We start from the raw sequence: 19,516 nt of genomic DNA on the forward strand, positions 1-19,516 counted from the left end.
TTATTAAGATTAGATGCTTGTGAGAGATGCAAGCAGACAGGCAAGGAGGCGCTGCCCCGAGGATCCAGTAGCCTACAGTTTTATCTTTCAAAGGAAGTGGGGGTTGGAAAAGACTGCCTCTTCCTTTCTGGGAGTAGTAGCTCCTCCTTAGTATTCGGTAAGGTTTGTATTCATATCAGCAGAAGGGTGGTCCTCAACTGCTGCCCTTGGTGTGAATCTGAATGCAGGCCTCATCCCATCCCCCACCCAATGACCTGAGGCAATTCTCATACCTCCACTACTCAAGCAAGTTCTGCCCAGTTCTGATGGCTCTTTGTAGCAATTTATTAACTTACAGTGATTACCTAACATCCCCTAGGTTTCCCTCTCTATGATCCTTTATTGGGACTTCTACAACTACCTGTGCCTACTCCACTGTTATCACAAGTTTTACTTCTTTTTCAGAGTTGGTGTTTAGTGACCCCAGGACTGGTTCTGGTGGTCCTCCTCTCTTGTTTTCATTTGTTGGGTGGTTTAGTTCTGCAGGAGAACCTAAAGATATTGTTCTGTATATTCCTTGAAGAGGAATTGGGACCCTGTCCCAAGGCTGCACTGTTCTTGACATGCCTCCCTTGTCTTTTTTTTTTTTTTTTTTTTTTTTGCTTTTTAGGGCTGCACTTGCAGCATATGGAGGTTCTCAGGCTAGGGGTCTAATCAGAACTACAGCTGCCCGGCCTAGCCACAGCCACAGCAATGCCAGATCCTTAACCCAATGAGCGAGGCCAGATGTGCAACCTCATGGTTCTTAGTCAGATTTGTTTCCGCTGCGGGAACTCCAGCACCTTTTTGAATCTGCCCTTTGGAGCTTGGGGAAGGTCATGGAGGTTAAAGCTTATTCCCTAAAAATAAGAAATGGGGGACACAGAAAGACGTGTGTGCCCAGGAGCTTTTGTACTCATCAGTCTTGCTAGAGGTGTATCAGTTTTGTTGATCTTTTATTTCCTGTAGAACAACTCAGTTTCATTCTTTTCTTCCCTTCTAGATTTATTGAGATGTAATTGACATACAGCGCTGTGTAAGTTTAAGGTGTACAGCATAATGATTTGACTATGTAACATCATGAAATGACTACCACATAAGTTTAATAAACATCCATCATCTCCTGTAAATACTGTTGCCAAAACTGGAGTCTCTCTCCACTGGTGCCAAATATAAATGTAGTGACAGAGTTTTGGGTAAAGTAGAAAAGAATAGCTTTTATTGCTTTGCTGGGCAATGGAGGCTATAGCAGGCAAATGCCCAAAAGACTGTGCCCTCCTTGGGGAGAGAATAAGAAGCAGTCTTAAAGTTTGGGAGTGGGAAATAGGGCCACAGATAAGAATAAGGGTAGATGCAAACTTGCAATTCTTCTTCAAAGCTGGCATCAGGCAGTCTTGGGGCTTGTTCTGGTGGTCCTTGAGATTATCACACCATGACCTTCTTTGTGGAATAAAGAATGCTTCATTAAGTAGTTAGAATCTTCCATTTGTTGGGGGTATTAGTTCTGCAGAAGAGCTCAAAGAGAGTGTTACATGTATCCCTAGAAGAGAAACCAGGACCCTGCCCCAAACCTATACTATTGTTTCTCAACTGCTCCCTCCTTGTCTACATATCCCATCCCTTCCCTAATTAGCAACTGTTTGAATCCCTTTGGAACTCCAGGAAGGTTCCCCAAGGCTGAATGAAGCCTCTTTCCTACAAACAAGAAATGGGGGATACTGAAAGGCTTTTCATGCCCAGGAGCCCCACAAGGTTCTGCTCGGTTTCAATACAGTGTTAAGTCTAGTTACCATCTGTCATCATACAAAGATATTACATAATTACTGACTGTTTTCCCTACCCTGTACATTTCATACCTGCGGCTCATTCATTTTGTAACTGAAAATTTGTACCTCTTAATCTCCCTCACTTATTTCTCTCTTCTCCCCACCCCTCGAGTCTCCTCCTGCAAGCACCTGTTTTCTCTATGACTTTCTTTTCTATTTTGTTGTTTGTTCATTTGTTTTTTTAAATTCCATACATAGGTGAAGTTATACAGTATTTGTCTTTCTCTGACTTATTTCACTTAACATAATATCCTCTAAATCCATCCATGTTGTCACAAATGGCAAGCTTTCATTCTTTTCCTATGGCTGAGTAATATTCCATTGCAATTAATCCATTCATCTACTAATGGACATTAGATTGTTTACATATCTTGGCTATTGTAAATAATGGTGCACTGAACTTAGGGGTACATACATCTTTTTAAATTTCTGTTTTCATTTTGTTTGAATAAATACTGAGGAGTGGAATTTGTTTCTAACAAAGCTGGCTGCTGTTTTTGGGGTGTCCCAGATTTGGTATCATCCTGGATGTGGGTAGGCTTGGATATTGGGGTGATTGAGAGGCTCAAGATATCCTAGAGCTGGTGTTGGGCCATTGGTGGGCAGGGATAGGGCCCAGCAGTCCCATGCAGGACTGGGTCCTTGGGCAGCTAGGAGCTCAGAGAGTCCTGTGGGAGTTGGTCTACTGGTAGGCAGCTAGCTGCTTGGTGTGGGATGTCCCAGGACTGGTGCCTACTCTCTGGTGGGCTGGGCTGGGTAATGAACTAGAGGAAGGATTCCAAAATAATGCCTTCCTGCATCATTGTCTTCCGGTTGAAAGAGCACCCCAAAATGGCTTCTCTCAGCATCCTGTCCCCAGGGTGAGTCCTAAAAGCTTCCTGCTTTTCTGGGAAGCTCTCTAATATCAGTAAGTGGGTGTGATCCAGGCTTCATTTAAATTATTGCTTCTTCCCTTGTTTTCAGAGCATGTGAGATTTTGTGTGTGCCCTTTAAGAGTGGAGTATGTTTCTTAGAGCCCTCTGACTCTCCTAAAAGTACACCTCACTGGCCTTCAAACCAGTCACTCTGGGGAATCTAGGCTAGGCAGCCTGGTGTAGGGGGTTGTACCCCTTGATCCTTGGGAAGAACTTCTGTATGCTTTTTTACTATACCATGTCTGTACTCCTACTGTTGTGATTCCTTCTTTATATCTTCAGTTGTTGAAGAGATTTTCTGGTAGTCTTCGGGTCATTTTTCGCTGGTAATTGCTTTGTAAATATTTGTAAGTTTGCTGTGCCCCTGGGAGGAGATAATCTTAGAGTCTTTCTTCTCCTCTTTCTTGGCCATTCCCTGGTTGTCCATTCTTGAAGCTCCATGGCAGCTAGAGCTCAGAGAGTCCTCTGGGAGGTGGGCTAGTTTTATTGCTCTTAAAGCATCACCTTTTGGTTTTCTCTTTTTCTGTTTGATCTTTCATTGATTTCTGCTTTTTTATGTATTACTCCTACTTACTTATGGGTTTAATTTTGTGCTTTTTCTAAGGCTCTAGGTGGTGGCTCAGATTATTGATTTGAACATTTCTTCTATTGATTTGAACTAAATGCCTGTATACGCATTTAGTACTATAATTTTAGAGTTCATGTCTCTGACATGTTACCATATGAGCTTTAGCTGCCTTGGTTTCTCTGAACTCTCAGCTCTGTCTTCTCAACTCATGGAATTTACTGGTTGTTTCATGGCTTATTCCCCACCAACCTTTTCCACGACCTTTAAATTATCTCAAAACAATTAAATTTGGGGTAATCATAGGTCTCACCTTGTTTTTTCTTGTGTCTCAGTAATCACTGTCAACTGCCTGATGTCCTGTGTCTTGAAACCGTTTTTTAATGTATTACATGTGTGTGTTGTTGGGGAGGAGTTGTTTCCAGCAGGAGAATAAATCTGCTTCATTTTATTTCACTTTAGATGGGAGGAGAAATTTCCATCAATTGAATGTTGAGTATTTATTAAGCATGTAATATATCCCAGGCACTGTGCTAGGAACATGAAGTATAATAGTGAGCAGTGTTTATGAGGGATGAATAAATAGTACCTGTCTCTTTGAATTTTTGAGGTATGTACTGTTTAATGAATTTTATTTTATTTCTTTTGCTTTTTAGGGCTTGACCTATACATATGGAGGTTCCCAGGCTTGGAGTCGAATAGGAGCTACAGCTGCTGGCCTACACCACAGCCACAGCAATGTTGGATCCGAGCTGCGTCTGCAGACTGCACCATAGGTCACAGCAGTGCCAGATCCTTAACCTACTAAGTGAGGCCAGGGATGGAACCCGCATCCTTGTGGATCCTAGTAGGGCTCGTTAACGCAGAGCCACAGTGGGAACTCCAATTTAATGAATTTTAATGAGCTAATAAACATTAAGACAGGATCACATTGAAGATTTGGAAAGGTTTGAAGAAAGGCTAAGGAAGTGAGGTAGTAGAGAACTAAACAGTTGTGAGAAATTTGAGAAGTGGAATTAAACGTAATTACTTAATTTCGGTCAAGTTTAAAAGAGAGTAGTTAAAAGTGACTTCAGGTTTCAGGTTTGTAAAATTCAGTATTTGGTAATAATGCAGCTCAGTGAGATATGACAGAGCAATGCAGAAAAAGAAAAGAGTGGAGGGAGTTCCCGTCGTGGCTTAGTGATAACGAATCCGACTAGTATCCATGAGGACTCAGGTTCGCTCCCTGGCCTTTCTTGTTGGGTTAAGGATCCAGTGTTACCGTGAGCCATGGTGTAGGTTGCAGACAAGGCTCAGATATGGCATTGCTGTGGCCATGGCCTAGGCCGGTAGCTACAGCTCCGATTTGACCTCTAGCCTGGGAACTTCCGTCTGTGGTATAGCTTTCCATCTGTTTGTGTCATCTCCACTTGCTTTCATCTACATCTTACCATTTTTGGAGTACAAGTCTTTTGCCTCCTTAGGTAGGTTTATTCCAAAGTATTTTATTCTTTTTGATGCAATGGTAAATGGGATTGTTGCCTTAATGTCTCCTTCTCATCTCTCATTGTTAGTGTATAGAAATTCAAGAAATTTCTGTGTATTGATTTTGTATCCTGCAAATTTAACAAATTCATTGATGAGCTCAAGTGGTTACCTGTAGTGTCTTTAGGATTATCTGTGTATATAGTGTCATGTCATCTTCAAACCATGACAGTTTTACTTCTTTGCTAATTTGTATTCCTTTTATTTATTTATTTTTCCTCTCTGATTGCCATTGCTAGGACTTCCAAAACTATGTTGAATAAAAGTGAGAGTAGTCAACCTTTTCTTGTTCTTGATCTTAGAGGAAATGCTTTCAGCTTCACCATTAAGTATGATGTTAGATGCGGGTTTGTCATATATGGACTTTATTAGGTTGAGGTAGATTCCTCCTGTGCCCACTCTCTGCAGAGGTTTTTTTTGTTTGTTTGTTTTTAATCATAAATGAGTTTTGAATTTTTTTCAAAAGGTTTTCAACATCTATTGAGATGACCATATAGTTTCTGTTCTTTAATTGGTAATGTAGTGTATCACACTGATTGATTTGCAGATACTGAGAAATACTTGTATCTGTAAGATAAATCCCACTTGATCATGGTGTATGATCTTTTTAAAGGGTTGTTGGATTTGGTTTGCTAGTATTTTGTTGAGGATTTTTATGTCTATGTTCTTGAGTGATATTGGCCTGAAATTTTCTTTTTTTTGTGTGGTATCTTTGTCTGGTTTTAGTATCAGGGTGATGGTGGCCTCATAGAATGTGTTTGAGAGTGTTCCTTCCTCTGTATTTCTTGGAAGAGTTTCAGAAGGATAGGTGTTAACACTGCCCTAAGTGTATGATAGAACAGGATGCATGTTTTTATTGCCATTTGTTAATTGTTTTGGATTTATTTCTGTAAAGTCTTTCTTCTTCCTGTTTTCTTTTGTTCTCTTCTCTTGTGGTGACTGTTTTTAGTGTTGTGTTTGGATTGCTTTTTCTTTTTCGTGGGTATATCTATTGTAGTTTTTTGGTTTGTAGTTCTTAGGAGGTTTTGCTATAGCAGTCTATAATTATACAAAATTCTTTTAAGTTGCTGACCTCTTAATTTCAAATGCATTTCTAATATCCTGCATTTGTACTCCCCATCTGTCATGTTCATCTCTATTTGTTTTTTTAAGTTTTGTAGCTCTTTGTTAAACATTTCTTATATCTTCTCTGTTCCTTTATTCTTTTTTTGAGATCTTGGATGCTGTTTACTATCATTACTTTGAATTCTTTTTCAGGAGGATTTTCCGTCTCCACTTCACTTAGTTGTTCTTCTTGAGTTTTAACTTATTCCTTTGTTTGGAACATATTTCTGTGCCATCTTGTTGTGTCTAACATTCTGTTTGTGGTCTCTGTTCTGCAGGCTGAGGAATCGTATTTCCACTTGCTTCTGGTGTCTGCCACTTGGTGGGTGAGGTTGGACCAAGGGCTTGTTCAGGTTTCCTGGTGGGAGGGACTATGCCTTCCCACTGGTGAGTGGGCCTGGGTCTTGTCCATCCACTGTGCTGGCTGTGTCAAGGGTGTGTTTATAGGTGACTGTGGGCTCAAGACCACTTTAGGCTGCCTGTTTACTATTGGATGGGACTGTGTTCTCACCCTTTTGATTGTTTTGCCTGAGGCGTCCCCTCACTGGATGCTCCAGGCTGTTGGTTGGGGCCAGGTCTCAGTGCCAAAATGGTGACCTCTGGGAAAGCTCATGCCTATGATTGTTCCCTGGCCCTCCACCAGCAATGTCCTTGTCCCTGAAGTGAGTCACAGCACCTTCTGCCTCCCCAGGAAACTCTCCACCACTTGTAGGTAGGTCTAGCCCAGGCCCCTGTGAAGTAGTGCTTTGCCTTGGGTCTCAATACTTGTGAAACCTTGTATGCCCCTTTTAAGAGTGTAGATCTAGTCCTGTGGATCTTGTGCACTCGAGCCCCAATGGCCTTCAAATCCAAATTGTCTAGGGGCTCCTCTTGATGCCAGACCCTCAGGCTAGGAAGCTTGACATGGGGCTCAGCACTCTCCTGTGTGAGAACCTCCTGATTATCTTCCATTATGTGGATCAACCACCTGGCATAGATTGGATTCGATTATATCATGAAAGTGCCCCTCCTCCCCTCTAGTTGTGGCTTCTTCTTTGTCTTTAGGTGTAGAATACCTTTTGGTAGGTTCCAGGTTTTTTGTTGATGTTCTTTCAGCAGTTGGTTGTAATTGTGGTGTTTTCATGAAAGGAACTCAATTCAGGTCCTTCTACTCCACCATCTTGTTCCCTCTCTATATGTCTATATTTAATCACATCTTGTTTGACTTCAAAAAATGGTGTAGACATAAATGGTGAGTCTATATTTCAAAAATATTGTTTCTGAAAGAGTTCATTGAAATTTTCCAAAACATTATACAGTAACATGTATTATTTTTATGTCCAAAAAAATTGGTTATTGATGAAGTACATTAGATGGGTTAGGGATGAATGTAAAAGATTTCTGATAATATGACCACCCAAAGATAGCTACTATTAATAATTTGGTATGTTTTTCTACTTCATTGTACCTGCCTTTATATTTACATAAAATAAGATTTATAGTGTACATATTTTGGATTGTAAATTCTTCTTTTCCCTTAAAAATATGCTATAAATATTTTTCCTGTATTTTATATTTATGCTATAAATATTTTGCTACTATTTTTCCATATTTGATAGCATAATTATTTTTAAATATTTTAATATAATGTAGTTTTTAAAAAATCCTTTTGTCTGTTTTTAGAAATTTAAGTTGGTTCTTTTTTGTTAAGAACCACCATAATGATGATTGAGATCTTTTCTTATCAATGCTTACATGCTTTTCTACTCATTTCTTTAGGATAACTCGTTTCCTTCAGATGAATTGCTAGAAATACAATTAGTAATTTATAGAATAAACCAATTTCCCTGAAATAATCGTACTACCAAATGTTAATTACAATATAAAAATTAAGTTATCTATGTTACTTCCACAAGGAAAGTTGTAAAACTTAACCAGAGACCAGAAAGAAATCTTAATTATAGAGAGAATATTTTCCTACATCTAATAAATGTGTCAGTTTCTTATAAGTTAATTTACACATTTAGTGCACTTTCAATAAAAAAAAGTCACAATAGCATTTCTTTTAACACCCTTCAAAATTACTGTGAAATTTTCCTGGAAATAAGAGGCAAAGACTTTTTGAAAACATAAAACATAACATAAAATTGGGGTATGGGAGAGTCATAATAACAGAGGTACAGCTAAAATATATTAAGTTAGATTAAATATTACTAAAATGTATTATCAAACTAAAATAATTAAACTAGTGAACCAGTTGAAACCTCAGCAGCTGATTTTGTGTGTATGTGTGTTCTCTTTATTCATATATATATACACACACACACACATATATAGTCAATCTGCATCATTCACGAATTCCTTATCTGTAAGTTTTTCTCCTTGCTAAAACTTATTTGTAATCCCAAAATCAGTATTAATAGCACTTTTACAGTCATTTGTGGGCATACACAAAGCTGCGAGTAATTTGGGCATTCTGGCCTAGGTAAATAAGGTGTTTCCCTTCTTCCTTTTTTTTGGCTGCTCCACAGCTTATGAAGTTCCTAAGCCAGGTGTCAGATACAAGCCGAAGTTGTGACCTAAGCAGCAGCTGCAGCAATCCCCAAACCTTTCCCTTTGTGCCTGGCATCAGACCTTCGTACCAGTGCTCCCAAGATGTCACTGATTCTCCATTGTGCCACAATGGGAACTCCTGCCCTGCTTTCTTATTCAACTCTTGTACTCTAAACAGACCTGTTGTATGCCACATTTTTTTGCATTGGGGCCTTTCCTTGGTGATTTTGCTGTTAAAATGGCCCTGGAGCATAATGCCAGTTATAAGCATAAAAAACTAAAAGCAAATGAATCATATATTATGTGAATTACCTCAGCCATGTTCTAAGGACAAATAACATGTAAGTAGCACTAATTTGGTAGAGAAATACTTGCTAATTTAAGCACTGAAGAAAGAATAAAAGTGATAAGGGGAAAATATCAATTGACTTTAAGAAAGAAGGTTTATCCGTGTTGCTGTTGTGGTTCAGCAGTAATAAACCCTACTATTAGCTGCGAAGACTCGCGTTTGATCCCTGTCCTTGCTTAGTAGGTTAAGGATTCTACATTGTTGCGAGCTGAGTGTAGATCACAGACGAGCCTTGGGGTCTGGCATTGCTGTGACTGTGGCATAGGCGGGCATCTACAGCTCTGATTTGACCCCTATCCCGGGAATTTCCATATGCCCGCGGGTGCAGTCCTGAAAAGATGAAAAAAAAAAAAAAAGGTTTCTGAATATTAATTACCAAAACAAAATGATGAGAGGGGAGTTCCCGTGGTGGTGCAGTGGTTAACAAATCCGACTAGGAACCTTTAAGTTGTGGGTTCGATCCCTGGCCTTGCTCAGCGGGTTAAAGATCCGGCATTGCAGTGAGCTGTGGTGTAGGTCACAGATGCAGCTCGGATCTCGAGTTGCTGTGGCTCTGGCATAGGCTGGTGGCTACAGCTCTAATTAGACCCCTAGCCTGGGAACCTCCATATGCCACAGGAGCGGCCCTAGAAAAGGCAAAAAGATTAAAAAAAAAAATTGATGAGAGTCATAGCATATGGAGTGATTAGCAACATCTTTAACAAAGGATAAAAATCCTTAAATATTTTTAAAAAATAAGTAAAAGGTAATTTGAAAAATTGATAAACAACATGGTTAGATGATTCTTTACAGGAACAATGATAGTACATGCATAGCTACTAGAAATATTCAAATTCATTAGTAATTAAGAGAATGAAAACTCATACAATAAAATAGTGTTTGTTTTTTAAATTAGGTAAATATTAATAATGTTTCTCAGTCTAGGTACAAGGAGATGGATATGGCATTACTTATATGTTGATCCGATTTCTTGAAATCACTTTAGCAAATAATTGAGCAGTACATGTCATATAATCATCTTGAGTGAGTACTGGCAGTACATCAAAGAATAAGATAAACATAAACCCTACCCTCATGAAACTGTCATTCTAATTGAAACTATAGTCAAGACAATGAATTATTGAATATATATTAAGTAAAGTGGTAGAAAAAATTAAAAATACTTATGGGAACACATTGAAAAGTTATCTGAGCTACCCCAAATACTGGGTAGTACTAGTAGAGAAAAGTTTTTCCACAGGAAGTGATATTTTGACACAGCAATGAATATTTCTTGAAATTTGTGGGAGGAAGAAATTTACTCAAAGAAATGCGCAAGTATTATTTATTACAGTAAAAAATTGGGAACAGCATAATTTTTAAACAGAAGGTTGAGTTAATGATTCATGGTATAGCCATATGTTTTATTTATTTATTTATTTTATTTAAAAATTTTTTTTTGTCTTTTTAGGGCTGTACCTGCAGCATATGGAGGTTCCCAGGCTAGGATTTGAATTGGAGCTGTGGCCACTGGCCTATACCACAGCCACAGCAATGCCAGATCCGAGTCACATCTGCAACCTACACCACAGCTCATGGCAATGCTGGATCCTTAACCCACTGAGCAAGGTCACGGATTGAACCTGCGTCCTCTGGATACTAGTCAGTTTCGTTTCCACTGAGTCACATTGGGAAGCCCTAGTCATATATTTTAACATGCATGTATTAAATAGGTATATATAATATCCTCTTAGAGCTTTTAGATTCCTTAAATTTCTGCCATTAATTAGAGATTGCAAGGATGCATAAATGATAAGTAATAAAAAGACATGATACTAGGAATTCAAAGAAATCCCTGATGGTTTCCACCTGTCTCTCCAGTTGAATAAGTAGTACCGAAATTTTATAGTCATAGCTTTAATAATTTAGGATTTGCTGCCAACTAAAACTTAAGAACATGAGTGAGGAATACCACTTTGAGATTGTCATTTGAAGGTGTAGTGGGAGGCTTCTCTGGTTGGGGTTCATCAGCATCAGTCCTACCCTTATTAAGTACTTGGAAAGGCAGATATGGTTCAAATTAATATGCAGTTGTTCAAATTCATGTATATTTGATCCACAGATATAGAAATTTCATATTGTGCAGATTACTTTCTTAATAAAGTAAGGGGATTTGTGGTAACCTGCTACATGTGTAAATAAGTGAATTTAAATGTTTTTATAATAAAGTCTTATGTGATTCTTCCCTCATTTTAAGAATTTATTGTCCAACTTGTATATTTTTGGCACTTTTAACATACTGCAGAATCTTATTCTAAAAATTTATTTTTCTTCAATTCAGAACTGTTTAGCTCAGGGAAATTTACCTAGTTTTCTAGTGGGATGGAACATCTTTCCTTCTGGCATGGAAAATCTATTTGATTGTATTTCACTCTTCACACACAAAAAATGACTATTTTCACATAAAAGGATTATAATTTTTTTTTTACCATCTGATTATGTATGAAACTCTTCAGAACAATTTTACATCTTCTTATAGGTCTCAATTTATTAATGAAGCATACCAGGAAGTACTGGATCTACTACTGCCATTAAATCTTGAGGTGATTGTTGAACGAAACTTATCCTGGGAGTGGTACCAGGAAGTTCCTTGTTTTAATGTAAATGCTCAGCTAAAGCCCATGGAGGTAACTTTTGGATGTTTACTGATTTTTGTTTTTTTTGTTAAAAAGTATTGCTTTGGGGGCTTAAGACATTTGTTTGTAGAAGTTATGTGTTACCTTATTCAGAAATTAAATAGTAGCTATATAACCTAGAATTCATTGCATGTTCCTCATTCATTTATTCAGATGTTTCCATGCCTACTGTGTGTTAGATCCTGTGCTAGGTTTTGGAGATACAGTGGTGAAGAAATTGTGACATTGTCTCTGGCTTCATGGAACTTAACAGTATAATGCAGGTGGTGCATAAGTGTGATAGATAGTTAAAAAAAGTGCAGGCACATAATTAAAGTAGTATAAATTGTAGTAAATCCCATGAAGAAAACAAATAGTAGATATGGTGCTGAAAGTCGCCAGTTAGATATTTTAGTAAAGATCTTAGTGGAAAGGTCTAAGGCTGGAAATAATGATTTGGAAATCATCAGATTATAAATGGTATGTAAAGCCTTGAGAATATGTGAAATAACTAGCAGAAGTTCTAGAAGAATAGAGAGGTTGAAGATAAAGATGGCATAACTTTAGTTCCATATTAGTTGATATTGCTTCACAGATCTCTAATGTAACTATCCACAAGATGATATTTTTCCCTCTTCAGTGGATGTAAATCAAAACTGTATCACATGCTTTGCTGAAGCAACATATACTCTTTCTTATAGATTTCTTTCTTTTTTTTTTGTAACTTTTTTTTTGCCTTATTAGGGCTGCACTCATGGCATATGAAAGTTCCCAGGCTAGGGGTCGAATCAGAACTGCAGCTGCTAGCCTACACCACAGCCACAGCAAGTGAGATCCAAGCCACTTCTGCGACCTACACTACAGCTCATGGCAACATCAGATCCTTAACCCACTGAAGGAGGCTAGGGATCGAACCCATATCCTCATGGATGTTAGTTGGGTTCATTACTGCTGAGCCACGATAGGAAATCCCTCTTGTAGATTTCTTTAAGAAACCTACTTCGCAGATTTTCTTGCTCCCTCCACCCCCTAGTTTCTCTTTCTACTTCTCCTATGAAAATTATATTCAAAAAGAGAAAACCATCATTTTAAAGATTTCATAGAACTTAAAACATGATGATCTCAATTGAAAATGTTTAAGCTCTTAGTGTGTAAGATCATATGGACTCCTTAACTCATAGATGAGCAGTATCTTATTATTTATCTTAAGATGATATTGTCTAAGATAAATAATTGAAGTCTCTTTATATGAGTAGGATAACAGGTAGCCCCTTAAAAAAACATAAGTAGCATGTTCCACATAGCATACTGGGCAAATCCTCTCCCCACTGGGCCCAGTGATTTGGCAGATTTGTGTGGGACAGCTGGCATGCTATTTTCCTTCACTTTTCTCCAGAGAGATTCCATGCAGAATGTTCAGATGATACTGCAGACCATTTACAATACCCAGCTGCCTTTTAGGACAGTTCAAACTTGGTCTTCCCCCTCACTGATCTGCTTGAATAATTAGCAGCTGTTGTGGTCCATTCCCAGGTTCACCCCCATATCACTCTCTCCGTCAGAGAGAGGCTAGAATCAGTTACTCTAATATATCTGACATAAGTGCTACAGTTTTTGATTTCTAACTTGTCAGAATGTTGGATGGTCGCGCACACAGCCTTTTTTAATATGTAGGAACCACAGACCAGCATTTCTTGGATCCTTACAGTTGTTGCAGCTTCCTGCACCGAGCTCTTGGGAATAGTAAAGAGTGATGATTAATATCAGTGTTGTGTGGGCAAGGGGGGCATTCAGTATACATGAACTAATCGAAAGACATGTTTTAGTAGTAGTAATATTTAACTTCATTTATTAATTTATATGAATATACTATTTTTGTAATACCTTTACATAATTATCTCAAAATAAATGTCATAAATAAATGAAGACCTAAAAAAGCAAAACATGAGTAGCAGAAATAAGGTACACCTGGCATTAGTCTTAAAACACTAGTGTTATCTTTGAAATGCAGTCAAAAAAAGCCTGATGAAAATAAAACTTAAATTTTATGGAATTAAAATTATCCCCAGTCACAGGCCTTTAAAAAAAAAAAAAACCAAAAAACTGATTTTTGTTGTATTAGATTTCTCCAGAGAAATAGAACCAATGTGTGTGTGTGTGTGTGTGTGTGTGTGTGTGTATGCACTTGATCAGAATGCATTAGACCGATGTTTTGAAGACTTAATTTTAGCCTCTTCCTGACTCTGAAGTTGAGTTCCAGGAGTCGTCAAATAGTTGGTTCCCTGAGGTTGGCTGCAACATCTGCTAAAGTACTCTAGTGGAACTTGATAGAGGAAGACTCAATTTTATTGTAGGGTATCTGCCCCAGAAAGCAGCTGGGCATTTGTAGATGGTCTGCAGCATCATGATATATGCATAACATTGCAAATAGCTACAGACTATGACACAGTCAAGTTGACATAAAATTAATCATCATAGCTTTCAAGACAGATCTTAAACTGATGATTTTAGGCTAAATTTGCAACACATGGAGTTTTGAGTTAGTGTGCTGCATTGTTTAAGTGGACTGAAACTTGATACTTAATCCTTTAAGCCTCACCTTCTTATAAAATCAGGATTATATTCTTTTCTCCTAGGACTTTTGTGAGGTTCAGCTAAAATAATTCATGAAAAAAATTGTGAAATATTTTCAATTACATAAATTTATTATTTTGATTATTCTGTATTTGTACATTGAGGATCTTACTAATCAAAAAAAAGTATTTCATGAATATTGAAAGATGAAAGTTCATTTTAAAGATTAATCAGTAGGTTAATTGCTGCATTCATAACAAAAATTCATCATAGCTTAATTGGTGCTGGCATTAATTCTATATTTAACAAGGTATCAAAGAACACATGTTCATTTAAAAAATGGAATACTCAATTAGAAGTATCCACTGTTAAAAGTTGGCTTTGTAGAGGATTGAAATGGAACAATTGTTTTTCTTTTTCTTTTCTTTCTTTTTTTTTTTAGGGCTGCACCTGCAGCATAAAGGTTCCCCGGCTAGGGGTCTTATCAGAGCTTGTAGCCTCCGACCTACACCAGAGCCACATCAACATGGGATCCGAGCCACTTCTGTGACCTACACCACAGCTCACAGCAATGCCAGCTCCTTAATCCACTGAGCAAGGCCAGGGATCAAACCTGAAACCTCATGGTTCCTAGTCGGATTCGTTAACCACTGAGCCACGACGGGAAATCCGAACAATTGTTTTTCTTATATGAGAATTTTAACTACATGAAATAGTAATTTAAAATGATCAAATTGTATTTTTTTTCTAACAGTTCATTCTTAGTCAAGAAGATATAACAACTGCTTTTAAAACATTATATGGCAACATACGGTATGAAGAAGGTGATAGTGCCTCAGGTGGAGGAATAAAAGATCAGGCTAGTGTTACTAGCAGAACTACTAATGCTTCACACCCTTCAGGAGGTATGTTCTAAATCTTACATTAGTCTTTCTCACCTTGCCCCCTTCTTTTCTTCTATCCTTCCTTCCATTCTCCCTAGTTCTCGATTTGGGTAAACTAAGACTTACAAATCTTTTCTCTTTAGATAATCTCATTCAGGTATTTCTGATTTGTCTCTTATTAGTCATTCTTTTGATTCTTTTCCTTTGAATCAAAATTCTTAGTCTTGTCGTGACAAAATTCCTTAGAATGTATTCTTGTTATCCCAACTTCCCTGTAAGTCTTTATCTTCTATTTTTCTCCTCATCCCCCTTTCTTCCTTATTCCTAATGCAGTATATATTCCAGATGGAATATTTTATATTGATATTAGGAATATCAAAACATTAGAGATGTCAAGAAAGAATTAAACAATGGATTCCCACAAATATTTGAAAGATGAATGGAATAGAGCAGTGGGAACCAGTGCAGCCCTGGCTGCATCCAGTGTTAGATTTAATTTATGTAGAACCCTAACTAGGTTCTAAGTCGAGCACTAGCAAATATAGAGAATTGGATTAATTAGGACTGCCAGGATGATTTTACTTCATTAGAATAAAGTTCTCCTTATTTTGGTATTTTGGGGGAACCCCAAACATACCTACCTACCTCATACTGAAACATACATTACAGGAGACATCATTCTTATTAGCTAGAATAACAAACCCAGTCCTTTATTGTTAAATAGTAATGGTCAGATATAAAGAAAATCATAAGAACCTAAGCATGAAAGCAACCAAGATAAACAGAATAGTGTTTGCTGAATGGAACAGAAGTAATTGAAGAAAGAAAAGCATATGTGAATAAACAGAAAAACTCTAATTCATAATCAGATTTTGAGAATATAAGAATTGAGTCTCCATCACTACCTTCTGCCTTCTTAAGATAAGAAAGAGTTCTTGGAAAACAAAAATATGATTGCCGAAATTTTGTCTTTTGTCTTTTTTTTTTTAGGGCTGTATCTGCGGCATATGGAATTTCCCATGCTAGGGGTGTAATTGGAGCTGTAGCTGCTGGCCTGTACCACAGCCATGGCAACGCCAGATCGGAGCTGCATCTGCAACTTACACCACAGCTCATGGCAACACCAGATCCGAGCCGCATCTGCAACCTACACCACAGCTCTTGGCAACGCCAGATCCTTAACTCACTGAGTGAGGCCAGGGATCGAACACGCAACCTCATGGTTCCTAGTCGGATTCGTTTCTGCTGCGCCGTAGTTGGAACTCCGATTGCTGTAATTTTGAAACAATATAAGTGCACTACACATGGTATTAGGATATAAGTACTGAGTTGGAATATGTGGTTGACATAATCTTCTATGACATGGAGAAAAATAAGCATAGAAATGGAGAATGAGATAAAACTTAAGAGTGGTAGAACTTCAATTCAAAAGGTCTAATTCCAGGATAATAAGTAATTTAGAAGAAAGAACTGAGAAAATGGAAGAGAAAATCTTTCAAAAAAATAATAAAGGAAAACTCTTCAGAACTAAGTAAATATTGAAACAAATTCTTGAATGTAAAAAAATCTACCAAGTTTCAAGCCAATTGATAACTCCCCGTATAAACATATTTTCATAAAATGTCAATGACAAAAGTAAAATTTTTAGTTGAAGGAAAAACCAGGCTGCCTGTTAGAGGCTTGGAAAAAAAATGGCTGGAATCAGATTTATCATTAATGAAACTGGATGGATTGGGATCGATGGCAGGTAAAAAACAATGGAATAATATAGCCAAATTTATAAGAAAAATGATTTTGAAGTTAGGATTCTATATATGGACAAATCATCATGCAAATTGAAAACAATAATTTTCAGATTTCCAGTGGCGCAAAGTTTACTTTCTTTCTACCCCTTCCTAAAGAAATTATAGTAAACCTTATTTTATTGTTCTTCATTTTATTTTACTTCTCGGATACTGAATTTAAGAAAAAAAAAAAAAATGAAGGTTTGTGGCAACCCTGAGTTGAGCAAGTCCATCTGGGTGCCATGATTTTTAAGTTATGTACATTGTTTTTTTAGACATAATGCTGTTGCATTATTATAGACTATAGTGCAGTATAAACATAACTTTTATATATACTATAAAATCAATTTCTGCGGCCTGTTTTATTGTGACATTCATTTTACTGAGGTGGTCTAGAACTGAATCTGCAATATCTCTGAGGTATGCCAGTAGCTTGAAAATATATTGTAGCAAAGCAAACAAGGAGTCCAAGAAAAAGGAAAATATGGAATCCAAATACAGTGGGCCTAACCAGGAGAGCATTAAAAGGACATCCCAAAATTATCTGTGCTACTGGGCTAGAAAATACTTAATTTTCATTCAAGAGGAATTTAGAGTGCTTTAAGAAAAAAAAAATGGAAAAATATCTTAATAAAAATAGCATAAATTTTATAGGATATGTAGAATGAGGAATTAATTAACTATATGGGAGAGGAATTCATGTTTTCTGTTCCTAAGAAGGGATAAATCTATACTCTGTATTCTGGTGCAGAAGTGAGCTGAACTAAGTTTTGCATGATTTTGATCTATTTTTAGAATGTGTGAAAAGATTCTCTCAGCTTTTCTGAGAGATGCATAAGTTAGAATGTAGCAGCAGAGGAAGTTTTATAATCTATTAGTCTCTACATTTAAAATTATTACATAGCTATAGTTAAACAACACATGAAAGACTAGGTAAATAAGAATGTAAATGTTATTAATTGTGTTAGCATAGAAGACGTAACTGACTGGCCAAAACTGGGAAGAGGAAGAAGGGACAGATAGAGGAAATGCTAGGGACTTAAATAGTGAGGAGTGAAAAGATAATGCCCAAAAAGAATGGCACAAGAAATAGACATTTGAATATATTATTGTGTCAGTCATTTTTTTCTGGAAATGTTTACTCATACACCAAAGTAGAAGGAATAAAGTAATGAACCTACATGTACTCATCACCCAGTTTCAGCACTTAGTATCATGTGGCTACCTTTATTACTGCTATAACTCTCCTGTTTTTCTCCTACTGGTGTCCCACTAGATTATTTTAAATCAAATCTCAGATGCATCTGTAATTAAGAACCTTACTTTTTGAATATAGTCATAGTATTATCACCCCTAAAACATTAGCAATACTAATGTTTTAGGAGTATCTCTTTAAACCATGAAAATTTCTAGTTAGGCTTTATATTTTCCTGATTGTCTCATAAATTATTCATTACAAGCATTATTTGTTTTTGCTTTAGTAAGGTTTAAGTGATCAGTTCACAAAGAATATAAATATAAATGTGTATATACTAATAACAGAGCTTCAAAATACATGCAGAAAAAATTGATGGAACTAAAGGAGGAAATAACACAAATACAGAATCATAGATGGATATTTAGCACACCACTCTTAGTTAATTGGTAGAATATAGATCAAAAAATCGGATAGAATATAGAACACCTTAACGCAGTTAACAAACTACCTAATTGACATTAATGTAATGCTTCATTCAACAGTTTCAGAATATGCTTTTTTAAAAAAGGACTCCTGGAATGTTCATAAAGATGGTCCATTTGAGGGGGTTGTAAAGTTTTCTAACCACATGGAATTAAATTAGAAATCAGTAGTAATTAGGTGTCCAAAAAGCTTGAAATATTTGGACATTAAACAGTTTCTAAATAACTGATGTGTCAAAAAAAAAAAAAGAAAAACCAAAAAAATATTTAACCTGAAAGATAATTAACAAAACATGTCAAAATTTGTAGAATGCAACTAAAACGGTGCTGAAAAAAGTGTAACTATAAAAGACTATCTCGGGAAAGAATCACAGTTACAAATCAAAGATCCTATCTTTCACTTTAAGAAACTAGAAAAAGAAGAGGCAGTCAAACCTAAAATAAATAAAAGGAAGGCAGTAATACAGACAACAGTAGACATCGAAGAAAGAGAAACATAAATAGTAGAGAAAATTAGCAAAGTCAAAAATTGTTTTCATTGGAAAGATTAGTGAAATTAATAAATCCTCTTAGCAAGACTGATGAGAGAGAAGGAACAAGTTATCACTATCAGAATTAAATAAATTATCAAAGTTCGCTACGAGGACTGTGAGTATTATGAATAATTCTGTAATAATAAGTTCTACAATTTCTATGAAATGTACAAAATTTTTGGAAAAAAGAGTTACCAAAACTGACAAACAGTGGAATAGGAAATCTCATCCTAGGAATTGAACTTCAGTGGTAAATTCTAGTAAATATTTATTCATTCTGTTTTTTTTTTGTCTTTTGTCTTTTTGTTGTTGTTGTTGCTATTTCTTGGGCCACTCCCACGGCATATGGAGGTTCCCAGGCTAGGGGTTGAATCGGAGCTGTAGCCAGAGCCACAGCAACGCGGGATCCGAGCCGCGTCTGCAACCTACACCACAGCTCATGGCAATGCCGGATCGTTAACCCACTGAGCAAGGGCAGGGACCGAACCCGCAACCTCATGGTTCCTAGTCAGATTCGTTAACCACTGCACCACGACGGGAACTCCCTTTTTTTCTTTTTTTTTGCTTTTTAG

At 36.9% G+C, this 19,516-nt stretch overlaps 1 protein-coding gene across 5 annotated transcripts in view; it reads left to right on the forward strand.

Annotated features, from left to right (window-relative positions):
• VPS13A (vacuolar protein sorting 13 homolog A) overlaps window positions 1–19,516 on the forward strand; it is a 272,751-nt gene that overhangs the window by 129,834 nt on the left and 123,401 nt on the right. For all 5 annotated transcript variants that reach the window (XM_047767800.1, XM_047767801.1, XM_047767802.1 and 2 more), the window contains 2 exons: window positions 11,354–11,501; window positions 14,818–14,968. In XM_047767800.1, the coding sequence (XP_047623756.1) occupies window positions 11,354–11,501; window positions 14,818–14,968 (299 nt within the window). The remainder of the gene's footprint in view (window positions 1–11,353; window positions 11,502–14,817; window positions 14,969–19,516) is intronic.

This window comes from Phacochoerus africanus, chromosome 2 (genome assembly GCF_016906955.1).
Source record: "Phacochoerus africanus isolate WHEZ1 chromosome 2, ROS_Pafr_v1, whole genome shotgun sequence".
Lineage (NCBI taxonomy): Eukaryota > Metazoa > Chordata > Mammalia > Artiodactyla > Suidae > Phacochoerus > Phacochoerus africanus.